The sequence below is a fragment of the Myotis daubentonii genome, chromosome 1 (genome assembly GCF_963259705.1).
Source record: "Myotis daubentonii chromosome 1, mMyoDau2.1, whole genome shotgun sequence".
In the NCBI taxonomy this organism is placed as follows: domain Eukaryota; kingdom Metazoa; phylum Chordata; class Mammalia; order Chiroptera; family Vespertilionidae; genus Myotis; species Myotis daubentonii.
The window spans coordinates 128483920-128507777 of record NC_081840.1 but is presented as its reverse complement, the minus strand read 5'-3'; the positions used below and the strand labels follow the sequence as shown (position 1 = coordinate 128507777).

The 23858-nt window shown below is 41.2% G+C and overlaps 1 protein-coding gene across 1 annotated transcript in view; it reads left to right on the top strand.

The window, feature by feature from the left end:
* LOC132213367 (ankyrin repeat domain-containing protein 26-like) overlaps positions 1 to 23858 on the top strand; it is a 70321-nt gene that overhangs the window by 26317 nt on the left and 20146 nt on the right. Inside the window, exons 7-12 of the mRNA XM_059659827.1 lie at positions 1290 to 1450; positions 12906 to 13080; positions 15189 to 15629; positions 19573 to 19679; positions 21253 to 21382; positions 23328 to 23609. Of these exons, the coding sequence (XP_059515810.1) occupies positions 1290 to 1450; positions 12906 to 13080; positions 15189 to 15629; positions 19573 to 19679; positions 21253 to 21382; positions 23328 to 23609 (1296 nt within the window). The remainder of the gene's footprint in view (positions 1 to 1289; positions 1451 to 12905; positions 13081 to 15188; positions 15630 to 19572; positions 19680 to 21252; positions 21383 to 23327; positions 23610 to 23858) is intronic.

Here is a 23858-nt window from a genome sequence, read left to right as displayed (position 1 = left end):
TATCCACTGAGCCAAACTGGGTTGGGCCATATATCCTTTTTGATTGGCGTTTCTGATTTCTTGGGATATATTCCTAGAAGTGGGATCACTGAGTCAAATGGGAGTTCCATTTTTAACTTTTTGAGGAAACTCCATACTGTTCTCCACAGTGGCTGCTCCAGTCTGCATTCCCACCAGCAGTGCAAGATGATTTCTTTTTCTCCGCATCTTCACCAGCAATTGTCATTTGATTTGTTGATGATAGCCATTCTGACAGTTGTGAGATGATACCTCATTGTAGTTTTGATTTGCATCTCTCAGATAATTAGTGACTTTAAGCATGTTTTCATGTCTCTTGGCCTCTGTATGTCCACTTTCGAAAAGTATCTATTTAGGTCCTTTGCCCAGTTTTTGATTGGATTGTTTATTTTCCTTTTGTTAAGTTGTATGAGTTCCTTATAAGTTTTGGAGTTTAATCCCTTATCGTATATAACATTGGCAAGTATGTTCTCCCATGCAGTGGGCTCTCGTGTTGTTTTGTTAATGGTTTCTTTTGCTGTGCAGAAGATTTTTATTTTGATGTAGTCCCATTTCTTTATTTTCCCCTTAGTTTCCATTGTTCTAAGAGCTGTGTCGGTAAAGATATTGTTCTGACATATGCCTGATATTTTGCTGCCAGTTGGTTCCTCTCCTATTTTTAAGGTTTCCCATTTGGATGTTTAACTCCTTTTTTCATTTTGAGTTTATTTTTGTGTATGCTATAATGTGGAGGTCTAGCATGTATCTGTCCAATTTTCCCAACACCATTTATTGAAGAGACTGCCTTGACTCCATTGTCAAATATTCATCGAGCATAATGGCTTGGGTTGATTTATGGATCCTCTGTTCCGTTCCACTGGTCTATATGTTTGGTCTTGTGCCAGCACGTGGCAGTGTTGAGAACAGTGGCTTTGTAATGTAGCTTGATATTTGGCATTGTGATCCCTCCAACTTTGTGCTTCTTTCTCAAGTTTGCTGCAGCTATTTGGGGTGAGAAAACTGAGTTTTGAGGTACGTTTTGAAATGATATGATGTGAATAGTAGCACAAAATTAAAAAAGCCCTTTGAGAAAACTTGAAAAATTTTGCTTCTTTATTGAAAAAGAAATGAAGCAGAATTTATAACAATTTTAATGATAAAATTAAACATACAGAATATTTTTATTGATTCAAGTCATAGCAACTAAACTAAGATTCAAATGATCAAATTAATGAAGTCTTTTTCATTAATAAAGTAATAAGAATATCCTTAATATCAAACTTTCATCAAAGGTTGAAGAAAAAAAGGAGAAGAAAGGCAGTAAAAAAGAAACATCCAGAAACATGTATGATGGTGCTGGTGATAGTGACAGTGGTGGATTGAGTCAGCAGAGCAACAGTGAACAAACTGATAAGCAGCAGGTTTCTATTATGGAGGATGAAGATTCTGACAGGTAAGCCTATAGCAGTACTTAACAGTAGGTAATTATTCTTTTCCTATAAACAAATTCCAACTTGAGCTAATATTCCTGATTACCAATTTTTTTATTTTTACTAGAGAGAACAAACCTTGCTTGGTAATCAGAAAGATGCAAATCAATGAACAATGAGATACCATTTTCTAAACTAATAATGATAACTATTTTATTAAAGAAAATAAACACCAGAATTGGCACGTGGGAGGAAAAGGCGTTCTCATGCACTCTCGGTAGATGGAATTGGCTTTTTTTTTTTAAGGGAAATTGAACTAGTTTTGAAATTTCAAGTATTTCATTCCTTTATCCCAATAGCTTCACTTCCAGAACTAGATCCTACAGGAAAACATGACTTGTATAAACACACACATACACATTCAAAGGACATTAATTATATATTATTATGTATATAAAACATACAGTAGGACATTGTAATATATATATAATATGACATAGATGTTAAAGATATATAATATACACACGCATTAAGGATATTTATATAAATGCTACAAATATATGTATGTATGCTAAGGATATTTCTTACAACATTGCATACCAAAAAGTTGCAGATAGTGTAAATACCTATCTATAAGGAAATGCATTATTATACCCACAAAATAATGTAGTGTGCCGCCATTGGAAAAAATGAAAATAGTTCTGGTCTACAGTATAATGATGGTTTCACAATTGAAATGTATTTAAAGCATTGGGTTTATATCATGTCTTAAACAAATTTTGTGAGAATACTTTTAATATCTGCTCAGGTATAAAAGGAAGTCATATGCAACACTGTCACTCTACTTTTTTTCTATCTAAATTGCTAGTGACTAGTTTTTTGTGTTTTGTTCCTAATACCTGAGTACTCAAATATTGGACACTCAAAGTAATATGAAAGCCCAGGGATTTCACAAGGCAGTTTGTTCCATGTCTTATCTACAAAGTAGAGGCCTGGTGCATGAAAATCATGCACTCAGATGGGGGGATCCCTCAGCCTGGCCTGTGCCTACGGGGAGCAGGCCTAAGCCAACAGTTGGACATCCTTAGCCCGGCAGCGGAGGCGGGAGAGGTTCCTGCCACCACCGCTGTGCTCACCAGCATGTGCCATGCTTCTAGCTGAGTGGCACTCCCCTGTGGGAGCGCACTGACCACCAGTGGGAGGCTCATGCATTGAGCATCTGCCCCCTGGTGGTCAGTTCATGTCATAATGACTAGTCGTTTGGCCGTTCAGTCAATTTGCATATTAGCCTTTATTATATAGGATTTCGGTATATTGAGTAAAACCTATTAAAACACATCAAGAGGCTAAACTGCTAGACAAGGGGTTGGCAGACCTTTTCTGTAAAGGGCCAGATAGTCTGTAATACAGGCTCTATGACCCATCTGGTCTCTGAAATCTGTCATAGACATTAGGTAAAGGAGTGGGATTGGCTGTGTTCCAATAAAACTTTATTTACAAGCACAGGCTCTGGGCTGGATTTGGCCTGCAGGCATTCGTTTGTTGACCTTTGCATTATTAACCAAGGTGCTCCTAATGTAGTGAATATTCTTTTTGAAGGTATGCATGCATACTTTTATCCTTCCTTTTTAAGGAGAATGCATTTCAGTATGCACCACACACAATTTATCAACAGGGACATCTGCCAGGAGCCGGTCCATCCTTGCTGTTTCAAGGGACCTGGCATATATGGCATACGGTTCTTAATATGTTTGCTCACCTTCTTGGCGCTGTGTTTTAACCAAGGTCACCTCTCCAAGAAAGGTTGAATCCCCAAGTAGGGATTTTCCCCTGAAGTTAGGGAGGGAATAAAACCCCTCAACTAAGTGCCAGGCGGGTAATTAATCACTTTAACTATGAACAATCATGCTTAAGCTACATAATCTTTACTCCCTGGAATGGAGATAAGAAATGCCCTAACCTTTGTAATAGAGATTGACAGGATTAAAATGAACTGGTATAAATACAGATGTAACAAGACAGCAAGACACAGGGCTTGGAAGACAGGACCAAGAGAGACAGAGCCTAGGCACAGAACCTACACAGAATGTTCTCTAGGGACAGAAGAACTTCGCTGGCGAGAGCATGCCGGAGGATCCTGGACAGGGACTGGCCTCGGAGCCTGGAGGCGGAGCCTGGCAAGAGAGCATGGCAGGGGATCCTGGACTGAACCTGACTGCGGAGATTGGCAGGAGAGCCTGACTAGAACCTGGTGACTGGACCTGCCTGGAGAACCTGGACAGAACCTGGCTGGAGATCCTAGGCAGAACCTCTCTGGAGATCCAGACCAGAACTTGGCTGGAGATCCTGGCTAGAGATCCTGGCTAGGCTGCTGATCAACTGAACACTGTCTCCGTGTCCTTCCTTCTTCGCCGACTCCGTCTACGCCTTTGGGAACCCCTGGACCTGCTGGGGTTGGACCCCGGCAGACATCATATTACACAATTGACAAAAATTCAGTTTGTAAAGTAAAAATATTACCTGCATGTTCCCCCTTTATTTCTGTTACACAATTTTAAGATGACTAACTACAGTGTACTATGTACATTTGAGTAGTGTAACATGTTCTAGGATAGGATGATTTTCATCTAGCAAGAAATCCTTCTTTCGTCTTTGTAAACACAAGAAACAGGATAATCAGGTTATATAATATTATATACCTAGCAACATTTCATGGGATCTTTTAGTTGTATAATTTTGTGAATTTCTTTTTTAATACTTAGCCTGGCATGTTTTAGACCAGATAGTGCCACAGGTATGTAATGAAAAAATTTTTAAGTATTACAAAAATGCTTCATAGTCACTATGAAAGGATTGAAAGTGACAGATAAACATGAAGATGATGAGATCATCCAAGATTGTGCCATTTAACTACAAAGTCCTGAAAAAAGAAAAGGTCTCTACGCACTGATTCTAATTTCCCTTCCACACACTCTTGAACCCACTCTCATAATTTTTAGTTCCACTTCTTCTAAAAAATTGTTTTTCTCAAGGTTAGTACTTATTTTCCTCTAATAAATCTAGGGATAATGTTTTAGACCTGGCCTTACCTTACCTATCAGCAGTATTTGAACCAAAGGAAAACTCTTTTTTCATTCGGCTTTCAGGACGTTGAGTTTTCAGGGGGTTCAAACAGACTAACTCAGTTTCCCCCTTGCCCTTCCTAGTCTGTCCTTCTTAGTCTGTTTGGTTTCTCCTCATCTCCCACCTTTTACACATCCAGGTGTCCCAGCACTCAGTCCATGCTTCTATTTCTCATGACTTGTATTATCTAATACATACTAACTAGAGGCCCAGGGCACGATTTCGTGCATGGGTGGGGCCCTTCTGGGTGGTCTGCAGGATTCAGTCAAAACCCGAAATCTAATGCTGCCTGCAGCTCCTACCTGCTGCTCCCACTCATCCCGGCCCCACTGTGCCTGCTGCGGGCTCACGTCCAATCAGTCCCAATTGGGAGAGGCTTGCTCTGCTGCAGCAGCACTTAGCAGCCACGAGTCCTGCATCTGGCACCCTCCTGAGGGGTGTGGCCTGTGGGATCTAGCTGAAACTGGGTCTCCCTTCACCCCCTGAGGGTTCCCAAATTTCAAGAGGGCATGGCCAGGCTGAGGGACCCCACCAGTGCATGATGGGGCCGGGGAGGAACTGTAGGAGGGCTCCAGGGCAGGTCCGGACCTGTCTGGCCCAGTCCCATCAGGGCCAGCTGGCTGAGAAGAGACCGCGGGAGGGCTCCAGGGTGTGTCTGGAGCAGTTGACAGTTGACGATCTCTGGATGACCAAACACTTAGCATATTAGGTTTTTATTATATAGGATTAAATACTAGCCTAACAGACTACAAAAGTTACCAAATAATTTAATTTTCAAAGAAAATCATAACTAATTGGATTATCACCATTTTCTAACTAACTAATATGCTAAGTGTCTGGTCATCTGGTCGTCTGTTCAACCAATCAAAGCATACTATGCTAATGACATGCTAAGGCCATTCAACTGCTCACTATGACATGCACTGACCACCGGGGGGCAGAAGCTCCAACCGATAGGTTAGATTGCTGTTGGGGTCCAGCCAATTGGGACTGAGCGACATGGGCCAGACATGCCCTGGAGCCCTCCCACAATTCCTCTCTGGCTGGCCAACCTCCCATGTCTCTCTCACATTGCCAATCGTGCACCGGTGGGGGTCCCTCGGCCTGGCCTCCGCCCTCTTGCAATCCGGGACCCCTTAAGGGATGTTGGAGAGCCGCTTTTGGCCCGCTCACGCAAGCCAGGCTGAGGGACCCCTCTGGTGCATGAATTCGTGTACTAGGACTCTAGTATATATATCAAATGATATGTGATTATTTTATTTTTTCCAATTTCTAATTTTTTCCAGTTTTATTGAGATATAATTGACAGATATCATTGTATATGTTGAAAGCATACAATTCTGTTCATTTTATACACTTTTAGGTGGTTAGACTAGAGGCCCAGTGCATGAAATTCATACACGGGGGAGGGGAGAAGGGTCCATCAGCCCAGCCTGCACTCTCTCCAATCCGGGACCCCTTGGAAGATGTCCAACTGCCTCTGGCAATCTGGGACCACTGGCTCCTAACCACTCACCTGCCTGCCTGCCTGATCACTCCTAACCCCTCTGCCTGCCAGCCTGATCACCCCTAACCACCTCTGCCTGCATGCTTAATCGCCCCTAACTGCTCTCCTGCTGGCCTGTTCACCCCTAACCACCTCTGCCTTGTCCCCGCACCCAGGACCCAGGATTCCCTCATCTGGCCAGTTGTAGGCACTTGGGACCCAGAATTCCCTTCCTCTGACTGGCCACAGGCACCCAGGAACTGGGCTGGTTTCACCCAGGCTGGCTGCAGCCATAGGGGACCGTGGGCAGGTGGCCTTGCCTGGGAGGCAGCCACGGGCGCCTCAGACCATGAGGAGGGCAGCTTGTCACTCTCCCAGGCCCCAACCTGGCTGGTCCCCATTTCTCTCTTGTGAGCTCATTTGTGCCTGGCTGGTCCCCATTCCTCTCTCCCGAGCTCATTTGTGCCTGGCTAGTCCCCATTCCTCTCTCCCGAGTGTTCAGTGTCTGAACAGCTCTGGTGCAATGGCACGAGGGCATGAGGGCATCAGGGCATGATGACCATTTGCATATTACCTCTTTATTAAATAGGACTAGAGGCCCAGTGCATGAAAATCATGCATGGGAAGGGGGTCCATTCAGCCCAGCCTGCACCCTCTTCAATCTGGGATCCCTGGGATCAGGCCTAAACTGGCAGTCAGACATCCCCCTCACAATCTGGGACTGCTGGCTCCTAACCGCTCACCTGCCTGCCTGCCTGATCACACCTAAGTGCCCTGCCTGCCAGGCTGAACACCCCTAATTGCCTCTGCCTGCCAGCCTGATCGCCACTAACTGCCCTCCTTCCCGACCTGGTCACCCCCAGCTCCCCCTCCCACAGGCCTGGTTGCCCTTTACTGTCTCCCCTGCCGGCTTGGTTGCCCCTAACTGACTGCCCTCTGGCCTGATCGCCCCTTACTGCCCTGCCTGCAGGCCTGGTCACCCCTAAGTGCCTGCCTTTGCTGACCTGGTGGCCCCTGGCTGGCCTGGTTGCTGCTCACTGCCCCCTCTGTGGGCCTGGTTGCCCCACACAGCCTGCTGTTCAGTTGTTTGGTCGTCCCTCACTAACACCCCTGCCAACCTGGTTGCCCCCCACAGCCTGCTCTTCAGACGTTTGGCCATCCCTCACTAATCCTCCTGCCAGCCTGGTCGCCCCATGCAGCCTCCTGTTCAGTTGTCCATCCAGTTGTTTGGTCGTGATGTCCCTGGCATTTTATATATTACTAATAGCCTGGTGCACAAAATTTTTCCACTGGGGTAGGGGGGAAGGGAGCCCTCAGTCTGGCCTTCGCCCTCTCCAATCTGAGACCTCTCAGGGAATATCGAACTACCTGTTTGTGCCCACACTTTTAGCAGATGACAGCTCCATTGTTGTTTCTTTCTTATGCTTAAAACCATTGGAATTAGTAGGTATTCAATGTGTGTATACATTTTGGGGGGACACCCTGTATATCTCTAGTCAGCGGTGAAAGAACCCAACAGCAGATTTGGAACCCCCAGACAGGGAACCTCGCTCACTCCCCACGTCTCCCCACTTCACTTTCCACCTTTGTGGGCAGCAGGAGAATCAACGTGTTCTCTCATTAATTCGGAAAAGCACGTCCTGTCACCCACTGCCTGGTAGGAGTGCGCTAGGCCCAAAGCATCTGAGGCTCAGTCAGGGCAGCCTTCACTCATGGGTGCTGGAACCCAAAGTGCACATTCCTCCTCTACAGTCGCCCCGACTATCCCACTGTTTCACTGAGAGGATGGAATTCCTCTCCGCCTCTGGGTTCTTGATCTTGAACGCTGACCGAAGACATCTCAGAGAGGGCCACCTGTGCCCACCAGGTGTGTCTGTCTGCACCTGCTCCTGCCTCAGCACCTGCATTAATCCCCCAGAGGTGATCTCATAGCTGCACTGACCTCCGTGGGAACAGGGCATCACCACTCCGCCCTCTCACTGTCATCTCACAGGCACCTTGCCCGCTGCTGCCCGCGTTCAGTATGCAAATTAGTTGTCATCTTGTTGCACCAGGGTGGGGGTCCCCACTGGGGTGCCTGGCCAGTTTGGGTGAGGGGCTGAGGGCCCTTTTCAGGCTGGTGGGCAACTGAAGCTCCCAACCTCTCCTTTTCTTCTTTTTTTTTTATTCTGGGATTTATTTACCTTCTATGGCTGTCACTGGAGCTGATAGCTGGCTTTAACTCTGAGGCTCAGCTCCAGCTCTGAGACCTCAGCTGCTGAAAGCAGGGATCTGGGTTTGTTTGGCTTCTATAATTGAAACACTGTTGGAGTCCTGCCAGCTGAAACCCGGCTGGCTGAATGCAGGTTTCTGGAGTTTGTTTAGCTTCTATAATTGCAACATTGCTTCTTAAAGTGCAGCTCAGAGGCCGGCAGTGGCAGGTGGGGAACCTTGGCTTCCTCCATCACTGGAGCAAGCAAGCCTCCTGTTCGCTTCAGCTGCCTGGCTGCCGGCCACCATCTTGGTTGGTAGTTAATTTGCATATCACCCTGATTAGCCAATGGGAAGCGTGTCGGAGGTATGGTTAATTACCATGTTTGTCTATTATTGGATAGGACTAGAGGCCCGGTGCATAAAAATTTTGGCACTCGGCGGGGAGGGGGGGTCCCTCATCCCGGCCTGTGCTCTCTAGCAGTCTGGGACCACTCAGGGGATGACCACCTGATGGCTTAGGCCTGCTCCCTGGGGGATTGGGCTTAAGATGGTAATCAGACATCCCTCTGGCAGCCAGGCAGCCCTCGGGGGATGTCCACATGCCAGCGGGGAGCAGACCTAAGCTGCAGTCGGACATCCTTAGTGCTGCTGAGGAGGCAGGAGAGGCTCCCACCACCACTGCTGTACTGGCAGCCATCAGCCTGGCTTGTGGCTGAGCAGAGCTCCTCCCATGTGAGAGCACCCTGACCATCAGAGAGCAGCTCCTGCATTGAGTGTCTGCCCCCTGGTGGTCAGTGTGTGTCATAGTGACCAGTCATTCCCAGTCCTGCTGTTAGGGTCAGTTTGCATATTACCCTTTTACTATATAGGATAGAGGCCTTGTGCATGGGTGGGGGCTGGCTGGTTTGCCCTGAAGGGTGTCCTGGATCAGGGTGGGGGTCCCGCTTGGGTTCCTGGCCAGCCAGGGTGAGGGGGATGATGGCTGTTTGCAGCTGGTCACACCCGCTTCAGGGTGGGGGTCCCCACTGGGGTGCCTGGCCAATCTGGGTGAGGGGCTGAGGGCTGTTTTCAGGCTGGCAGGGGACTGAAGCTTCCAACCTCTCCTTTTTTTATTTTTATTTTTTTATTCTGGGATTTATTTTCCTTCTATGGCTGTCACTGGAACTGAGAGCCAGATTTAGTTCTGTGGCTCGGCTCCAGCTCTGAGACCTCGGCTGCTGAAAGCAGGGATCTGGGTTTATTTGGCTTCTATAATTGAAACACTGTTGCAGCTCTAGCTCTGAGGCCCAGCTGGCTGAAAGCAGGTTTCTGGGGTTTGTTTAGCTTCTATAATAGCAACCTTGTTTTTTTAGAGTGCAGCTCAGAGGCCGGCAGTGGCAGGCCCCTTGCTCCTCTATCACTGGAGCAAGCAAGCCTCCTGTTCGCTTCAGCTGCCTGGCTGCCATCCGCCATCTTGGTTCGCAGTTAATTTGCATATCGCCCTGATTAGCCAATGGGCAGTGTGTCAGAGGTATGGTTAATTACCATGTTTGTCTATTATTAGATAGGACTAGGGGCCCGGTGCACGAAATTTGTGCACTGGGTGTGGAGGGGAGGAGGGGAGTGTCCCTCAGCCCAGCCTGCCCCCTCTCACATACTGGGAGTCCTCAGGCGTTGACCCCCATCAACCTCCAATCGCAGGATAGGCCCCTTGCCCAGGCCTGACGCCTCTGACAGAGGCGTCAGGCCTGGGCAGGGGACCCTCATTTCCCCCCATCACTGGTTCTGCCCCCAGCCCAGGCCTGATGCCTCTGGTCCAGGCATCAGGCCTGGGCAGGGGACCCCCAGACCCCTCCGATTGCTGGCTCTGCCCCTTGCCCAGGCCTGATGCCTCGGCCAGAGGCGTAGACCCCCATCACCCTCCGATCGCCTGATTGGCCCCTTGCCCAGGCATGTCGCCTCCGTCAGAGGTGTCAGGCCTGGGCAGGGGACCCCCAGCTCCCTGCGGTTGCAGGCTCCGCCCCTGCCCAGGCCTAATGCCTCTGGCCTAGGCATCCGGCCCGGGCAGCGGGGACCCACAGTGGCAGTGGGGGGGCCGCGATCATGGGCTCTGCTTTAGGCCCAGGCAAGGGGCCCCTAGGTCCCGGGACTGCCAGCTTCGACCCTGCCCAGCTCCCATCCTACTTCCTGCTATCACTGGCCAGGGCAGCAAAGGCGCCTGATTCTCCAATCATGGCTGGGGGGCAGGGCCAAGGTGGCCACAGGGCAACCTTGGCCCTGCCCCCCAGCTCTTAGCTCCCCCCTGGGTTTCCGATCACTGTCAGTGGCAGGGGGCTTCTTCCTGCTTTCCCTTTCGCCTCCCTGCATTGTGCCTACATATGCAAATTAGCCGTCATCTTGTTGGCAGTTAATTTGCATATAGCCCTGATTAGCCAATGAAAAGGGTAGCGTCCTACACCAATTACCATTTTTCCTTTTATTAGTGTAGATGATGATTACCACAGGATTCTTTGTTCACATTTCCATTACATCACATAGTTACCAATTCTTTATTTGTGGTCAAAATCTTTAGATCTACTCCCTTAGCAACTTTCAAGTATATAATACAGTATTGTTAACTATAATCACTATGCTCTACATCAGGCAGGGTTTAATCATATATGAAGATATATGACATTTATTCCAATAATGCTGGCAATATGAGAGAGCAGCAGATCATCCAAGAAAATCTGCTTTGCAACCCCCACATCAAAAGCCAACTTATATGTGGTAGTAAGACAAAGATTACATGGGTAAGGAGGCAAAAAAAAAAATAAGAATGGGTATGATTCAAAAACAATAAAAATGGATATTACAGGCTTGGGGAAGTAGGCGAAAGAAATAAAATTGGATATAATGGTTACAGATTACACCAATGCAGGCTGGGACTCCAGTTTCACCAACAAGGTTAATAATCTTTCCATGATAATAGGCAGTTAAGGAAGATGGACCACATTTCCAGGTTAACTCTCAAGTCTAAGGGAGCTGGGGGGAATTCCCAGACAGATGATAATATGCTGTCTTTAATCAGAACAAAACAATCACGGTTAATAGAGCATGATTAATATTTGTTATAATTATAATTATTTTCCACTATTCTATTTCTGCCCTTACCAGTAGGATTTCCTTCTTTCTCATGCCTTTGTATATATGTGTGTGTGTGTGTGTGTATATATATTTGTGTGTATGTATACACACATATATTATATATGCATATACATGAATATTCATAGATATAATACACACATACATACAAACATATATACATACATACCACATCCTCTTTATTTGTTCATGTATTGGTGAACACTTAATTTATAAATTTTGCTATTGTGAATAAGGTTGCAGTGAACATGGGAGTGCAGCTATCTCTTTGAGACAGTGATAAAATATGTATGACTGTTCTATAAATGTTTGTTATGTCCATTTGGTCTAAAGTTTTGTTCAAGTTTAACATTTCCTTGTTGATTTTGTGTCTAGATGATCTTTCATTGCTGAAAGTAGAGTATTGATTCCCCCTACTATTATTGTATTGTTGTTTATTTCTACCTTTAGTTCTGTTAGTATTTGTTTAATATTTTAGGGTAACCAATGTTGAGTACATACATATTTACAATTGTTATGTCTTCTTTATGAAGTAACCCCCTTATAAAAGACCTTCTTTGTCTCTTGTTCCAGTTTTTGGCTTAAATTCTGTTTTGTCTGATACCGGTATAATTACAACTGTTCCCATTTGCAAGGAATATCCTTTCCATTTCTTTGTGTTGAGCCTTTAAGTATCTTTAAGAATGAATTGAGCCCTGGTCTGTGTGGCTAGGGTGATTGGTGGTTCATCCATTATACCAAAAGTTTATAGGTAGATTTCCAGTCAAGTTTGATATCTGGTCTGGATATGAATGGTAGGCAGCCAATGAATACATTGGCTGCTTCACATTGATGTTTCCCTGTCTGTCTGTCTGTCTGTCTCTCTTTCCATTCTCCTCTTTCTAAAACCAATGAGCATAACCTCGGGTGAGGATTAAAAGGTTTTAAGAAAATGAATGAATTAAGTCTCTTGTAGGCAGCATATAGTTGGTTCTTATTATAATCCATAAAGACATTTTATGCCTTTTTTCTTTATTGAATTTATTGAGGTGCCTTTGGTAAACAACATTATACAGGTTTCAATTGTGCAGTTCTATAGCACACTCTCTGTCCACTGCATTGTGTGTTCATTACCCCAAGTCATCCTCTGCCTTTTGATTGGAGAAGTCAATCCATTTACAAAGTAATTATTGACAGGTAATGACTTACAATGCTATCTTGTTGTTTTCTGGCTGTTTTGTAGTTCCATTGTTCCATTCTTCCTCTCTTGAAGCCTTGCTCTGTGAACTGAAGATTTTCCATAGTGTGGTTTGATTTCTGCTCTTTATCTTTTGTGAATCTGCTGGAGGTTTGGCTCTGTGGTTACCATGAGGTTTACACAGACATCATCTTCTATAATAAAGAGCTAACATGCTAATTAGACCAAACAGCAGAATGACCGTCCAGACAACCTGCCGGAGGAAGCCAGGGCTGCGAGGGCTGAGCCCCTTGCAAGAATTTGTGCTTCTTGCCTCTGGTGTAAATGTGACAGGCTCTCTTATGATGGTCACAGCTTTGCTTATATTTACCTGCAGATCTACCATAAGAGAAGAAAAAGGGAGGAGGCGAGAAGCTGATCTGTTATGTGAAAAAAGTAGGGTGCAGTCAAGAAAGGAAGAGCACTCTATTAAAGAAGTTGAAATGAACCCACAACTTGAAATCACTATTAGAACACAAAACATCACACTGGATTTTATAACAGAGAATGAGGTAAATTTATCTTTGGGAAAAAAATCTCTTATTTCTAACAGTACTTCATCAATATTTATATCCCTTTAACTTTCATGTATATTATTATGTTTAAAGCAAATCAAAAAATGTCATCTCATTCAAAATCTGAACTTTGACATTTATGACTAAAATTATTATTTTATTACTAGTCATGGCATGTAACAGATGCTCTGTGTATGTTTTCTGAATGAAGAAATGGAAAATAAATTGAGCTTATTCATTAACATAAATGTTAACCTTGGCTTTTTAAAATGTTAACATATGGGCTAAATTGCTTGAGACTGTGATGAACTATTCAAATGTTCATAAAGAAATTTTATTTCAGAATACTGTACTTTTGCTCTATGACAAATGTGTCAATCACTTAAAATTTGACTTTTTCATGGAGAGGAAAAATCACTGTCTAAAACAGGCTACTTCCTTTTCACAGTTTGTTTAAGGTACTGCTCTTAAGCTTAGGTTATATTTTAATGGTATGAGACCAAAAACTCAATGAAATGTGTCCCTGGGTCGTAGAAGAGTGAGATTACACTCAGAGCCAACTTTCTCAAGAACAGAATGCCAGAATATTACAAGATGGAATTCTTACCAAACACCTTTGCAAACCAAAGGAGATAGAAATAGCTTATAAGAAAATGAATTCTGAGATAGTTTATTTAGTCATTTTCAAATGTGTGTGAGTATGCGTGGGTGTGTATATATTTAAAAAAAACAATACTGTACATATGAAAACTAAAGAGGATTTAGAAAGCGTGCACGTGTGTGTGTGTGTGTGTGTGTGTGTGTGTGTATGTGTGTGAGACAGGGGTGACATTTTGGGTCCATTAGATAAAATGATATTGTTAATTCAAATCCATTTGTCTCCAACAGTCAAGCAGTGACTTCACAATGGCCTCATCTTAAGGGGAGGCTTTTAATATTTTCCGTAGAAATCAATGTGTTGTCATGATCTCAAAGATATTGTTACTAACAACAGATGTTCCAAATTTGGGCAGTGATTTTATTTCCTTGGTATATCAATAGAGAGGTTAGTTTTCACTTCCACTGATGGAATGGAGGAGGGTATAACCAGTTCAAAGATGGTATTTTAGATGTCATTCTTCTACTTTTGAGAAAAGTAACAATTTGTTCTAAGTAGTATCCCATTTTAATACAAGGGACTTCTGAAGAGAATGGCATGCTGTATATACTTAGTGACAACTTAATTGATAAGTATCTTATTCCTAGTAAAGTAGTTCAGTGTATTCCTTCCCCCCCACCCCCCCCCCCACACACATTTCACATTTAATACTACTTTAAACATCATGAACAAGAAATGAAAGTTATTGCAGCAACAAAAAACTCATGATTTTCTAAGAAGACTATGTACATTTTACCTTATTCATCATTTGTTTTTTGAAACATAGGCTTCTTTTGTGTTTTTATATCCACACTGGAGAGGAACTATGGACTGGTGCAAGAGCACGGATTGTGGAGTCTGAAAACCTGGGGAAAATCCTGAACTTGTTTATCTTTTTAACCCCTCCATTCCAGATTGTGATAACTGAATGAGGTCATTGGTGGATGTAGAAGTGTTTAGGAAAATGCTTGGTTATCAGTTGTTCATGGAGGTAGTCTTTATAACTGTCTAGGAATGTATTAGATAAATAGAATATCTATGGGATAATATTGGGGGAAAAATTTTAGGAAATTTAGTTTATCCTAATATATGTAGGGTTAATACTCTTACCTTGGAGCAGCTGTGTGTTCAGACTGTAATTTCAATTTTTACGTGTAGAAAGAGTTAGTAATCAATTAATGGATTCTGGATTTGTGGTGATTCAGGAAAACCCTTTCCAATTTGAGACTCTTATAATTCTCTTGTGATATTTTTCATTTTAAAAATTCATAATTGTATATTAAATTTTTGAAATTTAGAGATGTTGTGCTTGGAAAAAGTTAGAGAATTGGATCTAACTCTATTTTTTCCAAGGGATACCTACTTATTGCAATTTTTAAAATTATAATCATAGTTATTCTTTAATTTCAGAAGCTACCATGGCATGTTTTTCAATGTTGTAGCTAAGAGTCTCCTTTGTGTTATTTAGGTTTCTGAGAGTTCTAACAAAGAAGTAAGTCTATTGCATGAAAATTGCATGTTGCGTGATGAAAATGCCAAGCTAAGACTAGAAATAGACACAGCAGAAAATCAGGTCCAGGAAATGGGAAAAAAATGTTTTGAGGAAATTTCAATTGTCAAAGAAAAGAATGACCGTCTTGAAAAGACATTAAGAAAAACAGTATTTCAACACAATAAGCAGCTTGAAGTTCTGAGAGCTGAGAATACTGTGCTAAACAGTAAACTGGAGGATGAACAACAAAAGAGAGGAAGACTGGAAGCAGAAGTTGAATCATACCGGTCTGGACTGGCTACCACTGAACAGGATCATGAGCGTTGTCAGACATCAAAAGAAGACCTACAACTTACTTTCCAGAGAGCAAGAGATGAATGGTTTTGTACGGGAAGGTCATTCTACAAACCAGTTGAAGTAGGCATATCTTTCATTTTCTCTCACTTGGAAATATTATGAAAGCATGAAAATGTTCAGATCATTGTAATATGTACATCCACAAATGACAACTAAAAAAATTAAATCTAGATCCACTAATGGATATTTTAAAAATATTGATATAATTCACACATTGTATAATTTGCCTATTTAAATTATATGACTCAATATTTTAAACATATTCAGAGAGTTGTGCATCTATCACCTCAGTCAATTATATAATATTTTTATCACTCCAGAAACAAACTCCACACCACTTAGCAGTAACTACCAGTTCCTCGCAAAAACCAGTCTCATTTCTGTCTCTATTGATTAGCTTATTCTGGATATTTCATATATATGCAATCACAGAAGTTATAGTCCTTTGGACTGGCTTCTTTCCCTTAATGTCATATTTTAAAAGTGTGTCCATATTATGGCACATAACACTATTTTATTTATTTCTTTTTATTGCCAAACAATACTTCATCATGTGGCTCTTCCACTTACCCATTTATCAATTGATGGAAATTTGTATTGTTTTCACTGTTGGGCTGTTAGTAATTCAACTATGAGCACTATTGTACAAGTCATTGTGGGAAAATAGGTTTTTCTCTTCTTTTCATCAGATTTTTATCCTCTGAGATAACTGGGCTGATTTCAGCATCTCTCGGCCTTTACTCATGCTGTCCATTCTGTCTTTTCAGTTTCTTTCCCTCCTGCCTCATCCTATAACTATTCGGACCTGGCTCCCAATCTCCCCTCCATGAAGCATTCTCTGTTTTAGCTCTCACTGACCTCATTCATTTCTGCACTTGTCATCTCATTTTTGCGGAATGCTTTAGCCCTGAATTTCCCATTGTCTTAATTTTCTTCCCAAGAGATAATCTTGTCTTTCTATGTGTTAATTTGTCTGTGGGGGATTTTATTTGATATAAGTGTACCTATCTTTGTATAAATTGAACACATTTGAGCTTAACTATTTTTAAGATTCAACTAAATACTTTATATCACTGGCAGTCTTGGAATTCAAACCCAGATATTTGTTCAACAAACACAGTGTTGAGGTAAAGAGTCTGCATTGGCAAGAAGAAGATAGCTCTAGCTTTCCCAAGCCTTCAAACAATATAATTGAGATAACATGTGAAAAGAACTTCAGACTTTTATTGGTCAGGTCTTTATGAAATAAGAATTTATTATTATTATTAAAGGCAAATAATTGATCATCTGCCACTTGCAAACAAACATTTGCATTATAAGAGACAAACAAGACAGAAAATACTGGTCAACATCCTAAGGGTGAAGGTGCCCCCAAACTCAGAACACAGCAGTAGTACACTCAAAGTAACGCCAATAAGAATCAACATAAAATGTACAAGCTTAGCAATCTACAAGGGTGATCCAGGTCACTCATGGTTTATGAGTGTGTGGTTGAGGATATTGTTTATGAGGAGCAAGAAGGGAGAAAGAAAAGTACAGATGACCTCAGTAAAGGGGTCAAGGCTAGAAATGTTGATTAGGGAATCTGGTTTAAAGTGTTGAGATTGAAGGATCTCTGAGAGAATTTTAAGAAGGGAATAGACTGCTTTCTGGAAGTCTGTTTCTATTTTGCTTGGTAGTTCACTTTGTTCATTAAATTCCATGTATGAGTGAAATCATATGGTACTTGTCTGCTGCTCATGGTGGTGGTGTTGGGGGATGGTGTAGGGGTGGAGCAAAAAGAGAAATAATTAGAGAGAACTCATAGACATGGACAACTGGTGATTTCCAGGTGTGTGATGGAATTGGGTGGAGATGGAAAAGGCCATAGTGGGGATACATCGTGATGGAAAGAAAATAAAAAAGAAGTAAGGTAGAAAAGAAATTAAAAATAAAATTGTGAACCTGGGCGCTGAACCTATGGGAGGCCAATATAATATTTTATCTTCTTTTGTTTGTTAGAAATTTTCCATACTAAAAGGTGAAAAAAACACCCCATTGTCTTTGGTGACCACTGTCTCTATCCACTGCTGGACTAGAGCTCCCCTAATTTATCCTTCAGAGTATTCCTCTTCTGTGTATGTCTGGGATTTGATCCTATCAGCTTTCGGTCTTTTAGGGATTCTTTGTTAGATGCTATTATCTTTCTGTCCTTTTGAAATTCCTCATAATTTCTGTTGTATTGATTATATACTTATTTTCTTATGCTAAGTACATAATCTCTAGTCCTTATCTTTAGCTTAAGTATTCAAAACAAAGGTCATCAAGTTATAAAACCAGGTATTGAGTTTCTTAAACTTGTTACATCTCCCTTCAACCTCAATGTAGTTCTAGTCTATGGCATTCAGCAGGGTGAAGAAAAATAAACATGCTACCACTTCCTTCCCCCCCAAAACCAACAAAAATAAATAAATAAAAAAGCAATAAACAGAGTAGAAGACTGTACATAATGTTTACTGTTTAGAAATGAAGTGCAGTTGAAGGACTGGAGGGACAGTGGGTATGTGATCACTATTATCAGTCTCTGCTGAGAAGTAAAGCATTAAAGGACTAAAATAAGATGACTCTCAAAAAAATTTAGTGAAATTATAGGATTGAAAGTCAGCTTCTTATGTAAAAAAAATAAAATAAAAAAGATTGAATGGTGAAAATATGAATATGTGGGTGAGACCTTGCATTAAAAAATGTTATATTTTAATGGATGGGGACAACAGGATGACAGAAAAAGCTACAAATATCAAGTAAAAGTTATGTTTTTATGTAATATAGAGAAGACATTTTATTTAAAGAGGAAAGTGTTTAATAGAAAAGTAGAAAATGAAACCTATGAAAGAAAGCTTACAGAGAATGAGATTCTACCTCATCCTAAAGTCAGATTACCACCATAAGGTAATGGGGACTGCATGGGAAGTTTTCAAAGATTACCTTAGTAAGATGTGATGTGATTGAACCTGGAATATCTTGAACTATTGATGAAAATGTATCTAGGGCACTTTTAGAAACTAAAAGGTCAATGTAGCCTTAAAATATATTTTAGCCCTTAGTATTTTTTATATCAAAACCTCTGTTTTCACCAACTTTGGCAATTTAATTTCCAGAAAGAAAGTGGTGAAAATGTAAAATCAATTTAAGCTGCTGTAAGAAGTCATTATTTTTGAAATCTGTCCTATTGGCATCAAGTTTACAAACTAGATTTTATAAACCTGTCTACTACCTTTTATAAACTTGTCTACGCATGTTATTCATGAATTCATTAGAAATCATATTTTTTTTATTGCTTAAAGTATTACAAAGGGTATTACATATGTGTCCATTTTATCCCCCCGCCCTAGACAGTCCCCTAGCCTCCCCTATCCCCCAGTGTCTTATGTCCATTGGTTATGCTTATATGCATGCATACAAGTCCTTTAGTTGATCTCTTACCCCCCTACCTCCTGCCCCCCAACCCTCCTCGGCCTTCCCGCTGCAGTTTGACAATCTGTTTGAGGCAGCTCTGCCTCTGTATCTATTATTGTTCAAAAGTTTATAATGGTCTCTATTATCCATGAATGAGTGAGATCATGTGGTATTTTTCCTTCATTGACTGGCTTATTTCACTTAGCATAATGCTCTCCAGTTCCATCCATGATGTTGTAAATGGTAAGAGTTCCTTCCTTTTTAGAGCAGCATAGTATTCCATCATGTAGATGTACCACAGTTTTCTAATCCATTTATCTGCTGATGGGCACTTAGGCTGTTTCCAGATCTTAGCTATGGTGAATTGTGCTGTTATGAACATAGGGGTGCGTATATCCTTTCTGATTGGTGTTTCTGGTTTCTTGGGATATATTCCTAGAAGTGGGATCACAGGGTCAAATGGGAGTTCCATTTTCAGTTTTTTAAAGAAATCATATTTTTTAAAAAGAAGAATGAGTCTCTAGATTTTTAAAAATAATTTTCTTTAAAATATTTTTCAAAGTTTCAGCACAAAAAAGAAGAGTTAAAGAAATATATTTACTCAAACATATTTCTGCAACAGAGGTTGCAGCAAGAAGAAAATGAAATTGGTGATTTAGAAAAAGAGATTACCGGGTAAGATTTTAATACTTTAGAGCATTTCTGCCATGAATTAAGATTTAACTGCCATTTTACATTATTAAAACTGAAATACAAATTTATTTCCTCTGTAATTTCTATAATTAAATTATCCTATTTAAAAACTTACTGGAGAAACACACAGCACAATCTGAAACTGCGTTGAGGGCCATGATATTGTACTTACTCTTTTATGATTCCTAAAACCATAATGAGGATGCCTTTGCATATCCTGTAAACTGTTCTTTTCATGTCTACCTGGAATTTTTAATTCTGCAACATATCTGCTCTCTCTGGTGATATTCCCTTCTTCTCATAGTATGCGTCCCTTCTGCACTCAAATCTATGTATATATAAAAGCCTAAGTGACTGTTACTACTGGTTGTCTGAATGACTGGTCCACTGGTTGCTATGATACCCACTGACCACTAAGGGGCAGATGCTTAATGCAGGAGCTGCCCCCTGGTGGTCAGTGCACTCCCGCTGCTGGCCTACCTCCCATAGTCCCTCCCCTTGGCCAGCTCCTATCTGCCCCAATTGGGACTGGGCAAGATGGCCAAAATCAGCCCCAATCAGTGGCCAGGCTGAGTGATGACACCTGTGCACGAATTCGTTCACCATACCTCTAGTAATTTAATAACTAAACCTATCTGTGTCACTGTTTAACGATGCCAGTAATTAACTTGATTTGGCTTATGTTTCTTTCTCTTTTTTTAGTTATAAAAGATATCACATATACAAAATGTTCCTATGATTTAAAGAAGAAGCTGGGTAATCCTGTGTTTATCACTCATAGAAACACAATGGCATCTTTCCCATATCTGGGGAGCCACCACCTGGCTTCCTTTCTGCTTATTGGCTGAATTCTTAAGTTTGCTCCTTGATTCTCTCAGTGTGTTTCCTCTCACTTTACTGTCTTTCTCTATATTATAACCCTTTCAGTTTCTTAACATTGTGCTAGCAAAGATCTCTTCTTAAAACAGCCTTGAAGAGACTATTAAACATTATCTCTCTGATTTCCCTTCTTCTAAATCGCTGCCTCTTTCTGATTTCCCCTTCCACTCAGACTTCAAAGATTCTTCTTTCCTGCTTCTCCTTCTGTTTTGAATGATCTCCTTGATGTTGGTAATTTTCTTCCTCCTTGTAGACTATTGTCAGTAGGTACCAAGAGGTATTTTTGTGTCTTTTCAAAACATTCACATGTAATTATGGTTTTCTTTTTCACCTTGGATACTGATTTCTGGTTTCTAGTTGATATTTAATAATAGATTAATGTTTTATATTAACATAGTCAAATGAATATTAATAACTTATTTATAAGGACTCTATATAGTTACAATATTAACTATATATCCATATCACATATGTCATGACTTTTTTCATTTTATTTACAGAAGATTATAATTTAGCTAGTATGCTTTCAGACAATATTAGATTAGAACAAATGAGAGCATCATAATTTATAGATTTGCTTATTTTATATGATTTTATAAACATAATATCTGTTTAAATAATAATTAAATATTTATTCTTAAAGAATTTGACATACTCATTTTGTGTATTTCTTCAGAATTAAGGAACATTTAAAAGTTATAAAAAAGAAATTAAATGAATGTGATTATGAAGACCTTAGTTTCCCTGGAGATTCAAAACCAAGTCCAGCTGACATGGAAATTCAGTCTGAAAAGCCAAAACAGAAGGTAATTTTAAATCAGTTGTGTGACCTAAAATTCACCTAATTTGGGGAAATAGATATCATTCAATGCTTTAAGTAGTGAAATATAGGTTTTTCTGTTAATTTTATAGACTTGGTATCAGCTTTTTCTTTATCACTTTTCTATAAAAAGGGCCTACTGTTAACTCTCTATGTCAGCAGCTCTCAACCCCTTTGGCAGTTGAACGACCCTTTCACAGGGTTCGCCTGAGACCATTCTGCATATCAGATATTTACATTACGATTCATAACAGTAGCAACATTACAGTTATGAAGTAGCAATGAAAATAATTTTATGGTTGGGTCACAACATGAGGAACTGTATTTAAAGGGCCAGAAGGTTGAGAACCACTGCTCTATGTCTCGAACCCTGGCACCAGCACCAAGTCCAAAAAATTTTTGGTGGCACCTTTACTGAGTCATAATGAACATACCATGCAGTTCACTCATTTAAAGTGTACAGTTCAGCCCTGACTGGTTTGGCTCAGTGGATAGAGAGTCGGCTTGCGGACTGAAGAGTCCCAGGTTCGATTCCGGTCAAGGGCATGTACCTTGTAGGGTGTGTGCAGGAGGCAGCTGATCGATGTTTCTCTCTCATCGATGTTTCTAACTCTCTATCCGTCTCCCTTCCTCTCTGCAAAAAATCAATAAAATATATTTAAAAAATAAATAAAGTGTGCAGTTCAGTGCCTTTTTCTGTATTCAAAGAGTTACACAGTCATCATCACAGTCAGTTTGGGGACATTTTCATCCCCCTAAGAAGTAGCCCAGTGCCCTTCACCAACCACCCTGTGCCAGCTTCCACTTCCCCCCTCTTCCTGGCCCTCAGGAACACTACTGTCCTCTCAGTCCCTCTAGATTTGTCTGTTCTGCATGTTACATATCAGTGGAATCACACAGTAGGTGCTCCTTTGTGACTGCCTTTTTTACGTAGCGTAATGTTTTCAAGGTACATCTCTTTTGTCGCACGTATCACCAGTACTTCATCCTGGTTTATTGCTGAATAGCGTTTCATTGCATGAAGCGACCACATTTCTTAAAACCTATTCATCATTTGATGAACCTTTGGGTTACTTCCACTTTTTGGTGGTGTTAGTACTTCTGCTGTGAACATTCATGTCCAACTTTTTATGTGAACATATTGTTTTCATTCTGCTGGGGTCCAACCTCAGCAGGTCCAGGTCCCAAAGGTGTGGATGGACTTGGCGAAGAAGGAATGACACGGAGACAGCGTTCAGTTGATCAGCAGCCTAGCCAGGATCTCCAGCCAAGTTCTGGTCTGGATCTCCAGCCAAGTTCTGGTTAGGATCTCCAGCCAGGTTCTGTGTCCATGTTGTCTTGCTAGGTTCTCCAGCCAGGTTCTCCAGCCAGGTTCTGTAGCTATGTTCCCTCGCTAGGTTCTCCAGCCAGGTTCTGTCCATGTTCTCCAGCATTAGAAAAGCCACCTCACCACTTGTTTTCAGGTCAGCTCTTCACCTGGGCTTCCTGAAGGTGTTGTAGGACAGTGCTCTCATTTCGAAAGTCTTATTTTGTGAGGCATTTGTTGACTCAGTCCTGAATATCTGAATACCATATCCCTAAAACTTTTGTGTAAGATTATGAAGTGTTAAGATGGGAGAAGAGAGATGAGACTTTATATTCAGGAGCAATGCATAGTCATTTTGTGGAGGAAAGACATGAAACACTCATAGAAAAAAAGAGTATAAAATCAAGGGCAGAAGCGATGTTGTGTGGCAAAGATGATAACAGTAAATACATTTTTGTGACTCCTGGTTGTTTTAACTTTGGTCTTGATTCTGAGTAATTGAAGGTTTCACATTCTAAGACCCTACCAGAGTATAGGTAACATTTTATTGCCACTGAATTCATTTCAAAATTTCATACTGGTGTCCACACCTTCATAATCAAACTATATTCTTTTATTCATGCAGAATAATGAGCTTATAGCAAAACTGCAACCATCATCTTCCAAATGCATACGTCTGGATGAGGAAAAGACACCTCAACAGGAGTTATTGATGGAAGCACTTCTAAAGAGACGTGAAGAACTAAAGGATAGAGTAAAGAAGGCGAAACAAGAAGCAGTAAACCTCAGAAATATAGAAACGAATATGGTAGAAATCTGTGAATTAGAAGACTATAAAAAGAAGCTTGAAGAAAGAGCAAGGCGGGATGTAGAAGACAAAGTAGAAAAAGTCAATTCACTTTTACAGGTTAATTTTTTGATTTTTTGTGCTTTAATTCATTTCACTGCAAATTACCTTTTGGATAAATACAGTATTTTTGCCTTTCCTTTACTCCCTTTAATAGCAATTTATTTTGTAGATTTCTGGAAGGAAGGTGGCATTTGTTTGTCCTTTTCACTATTTTAGTTTCCAACATTATCACTAAATTGATCTTTCTAAATGATCCTTCATTTTAGTTTTAAAACCAGTTGATGTAAAATAAGACTATTAGGAAGA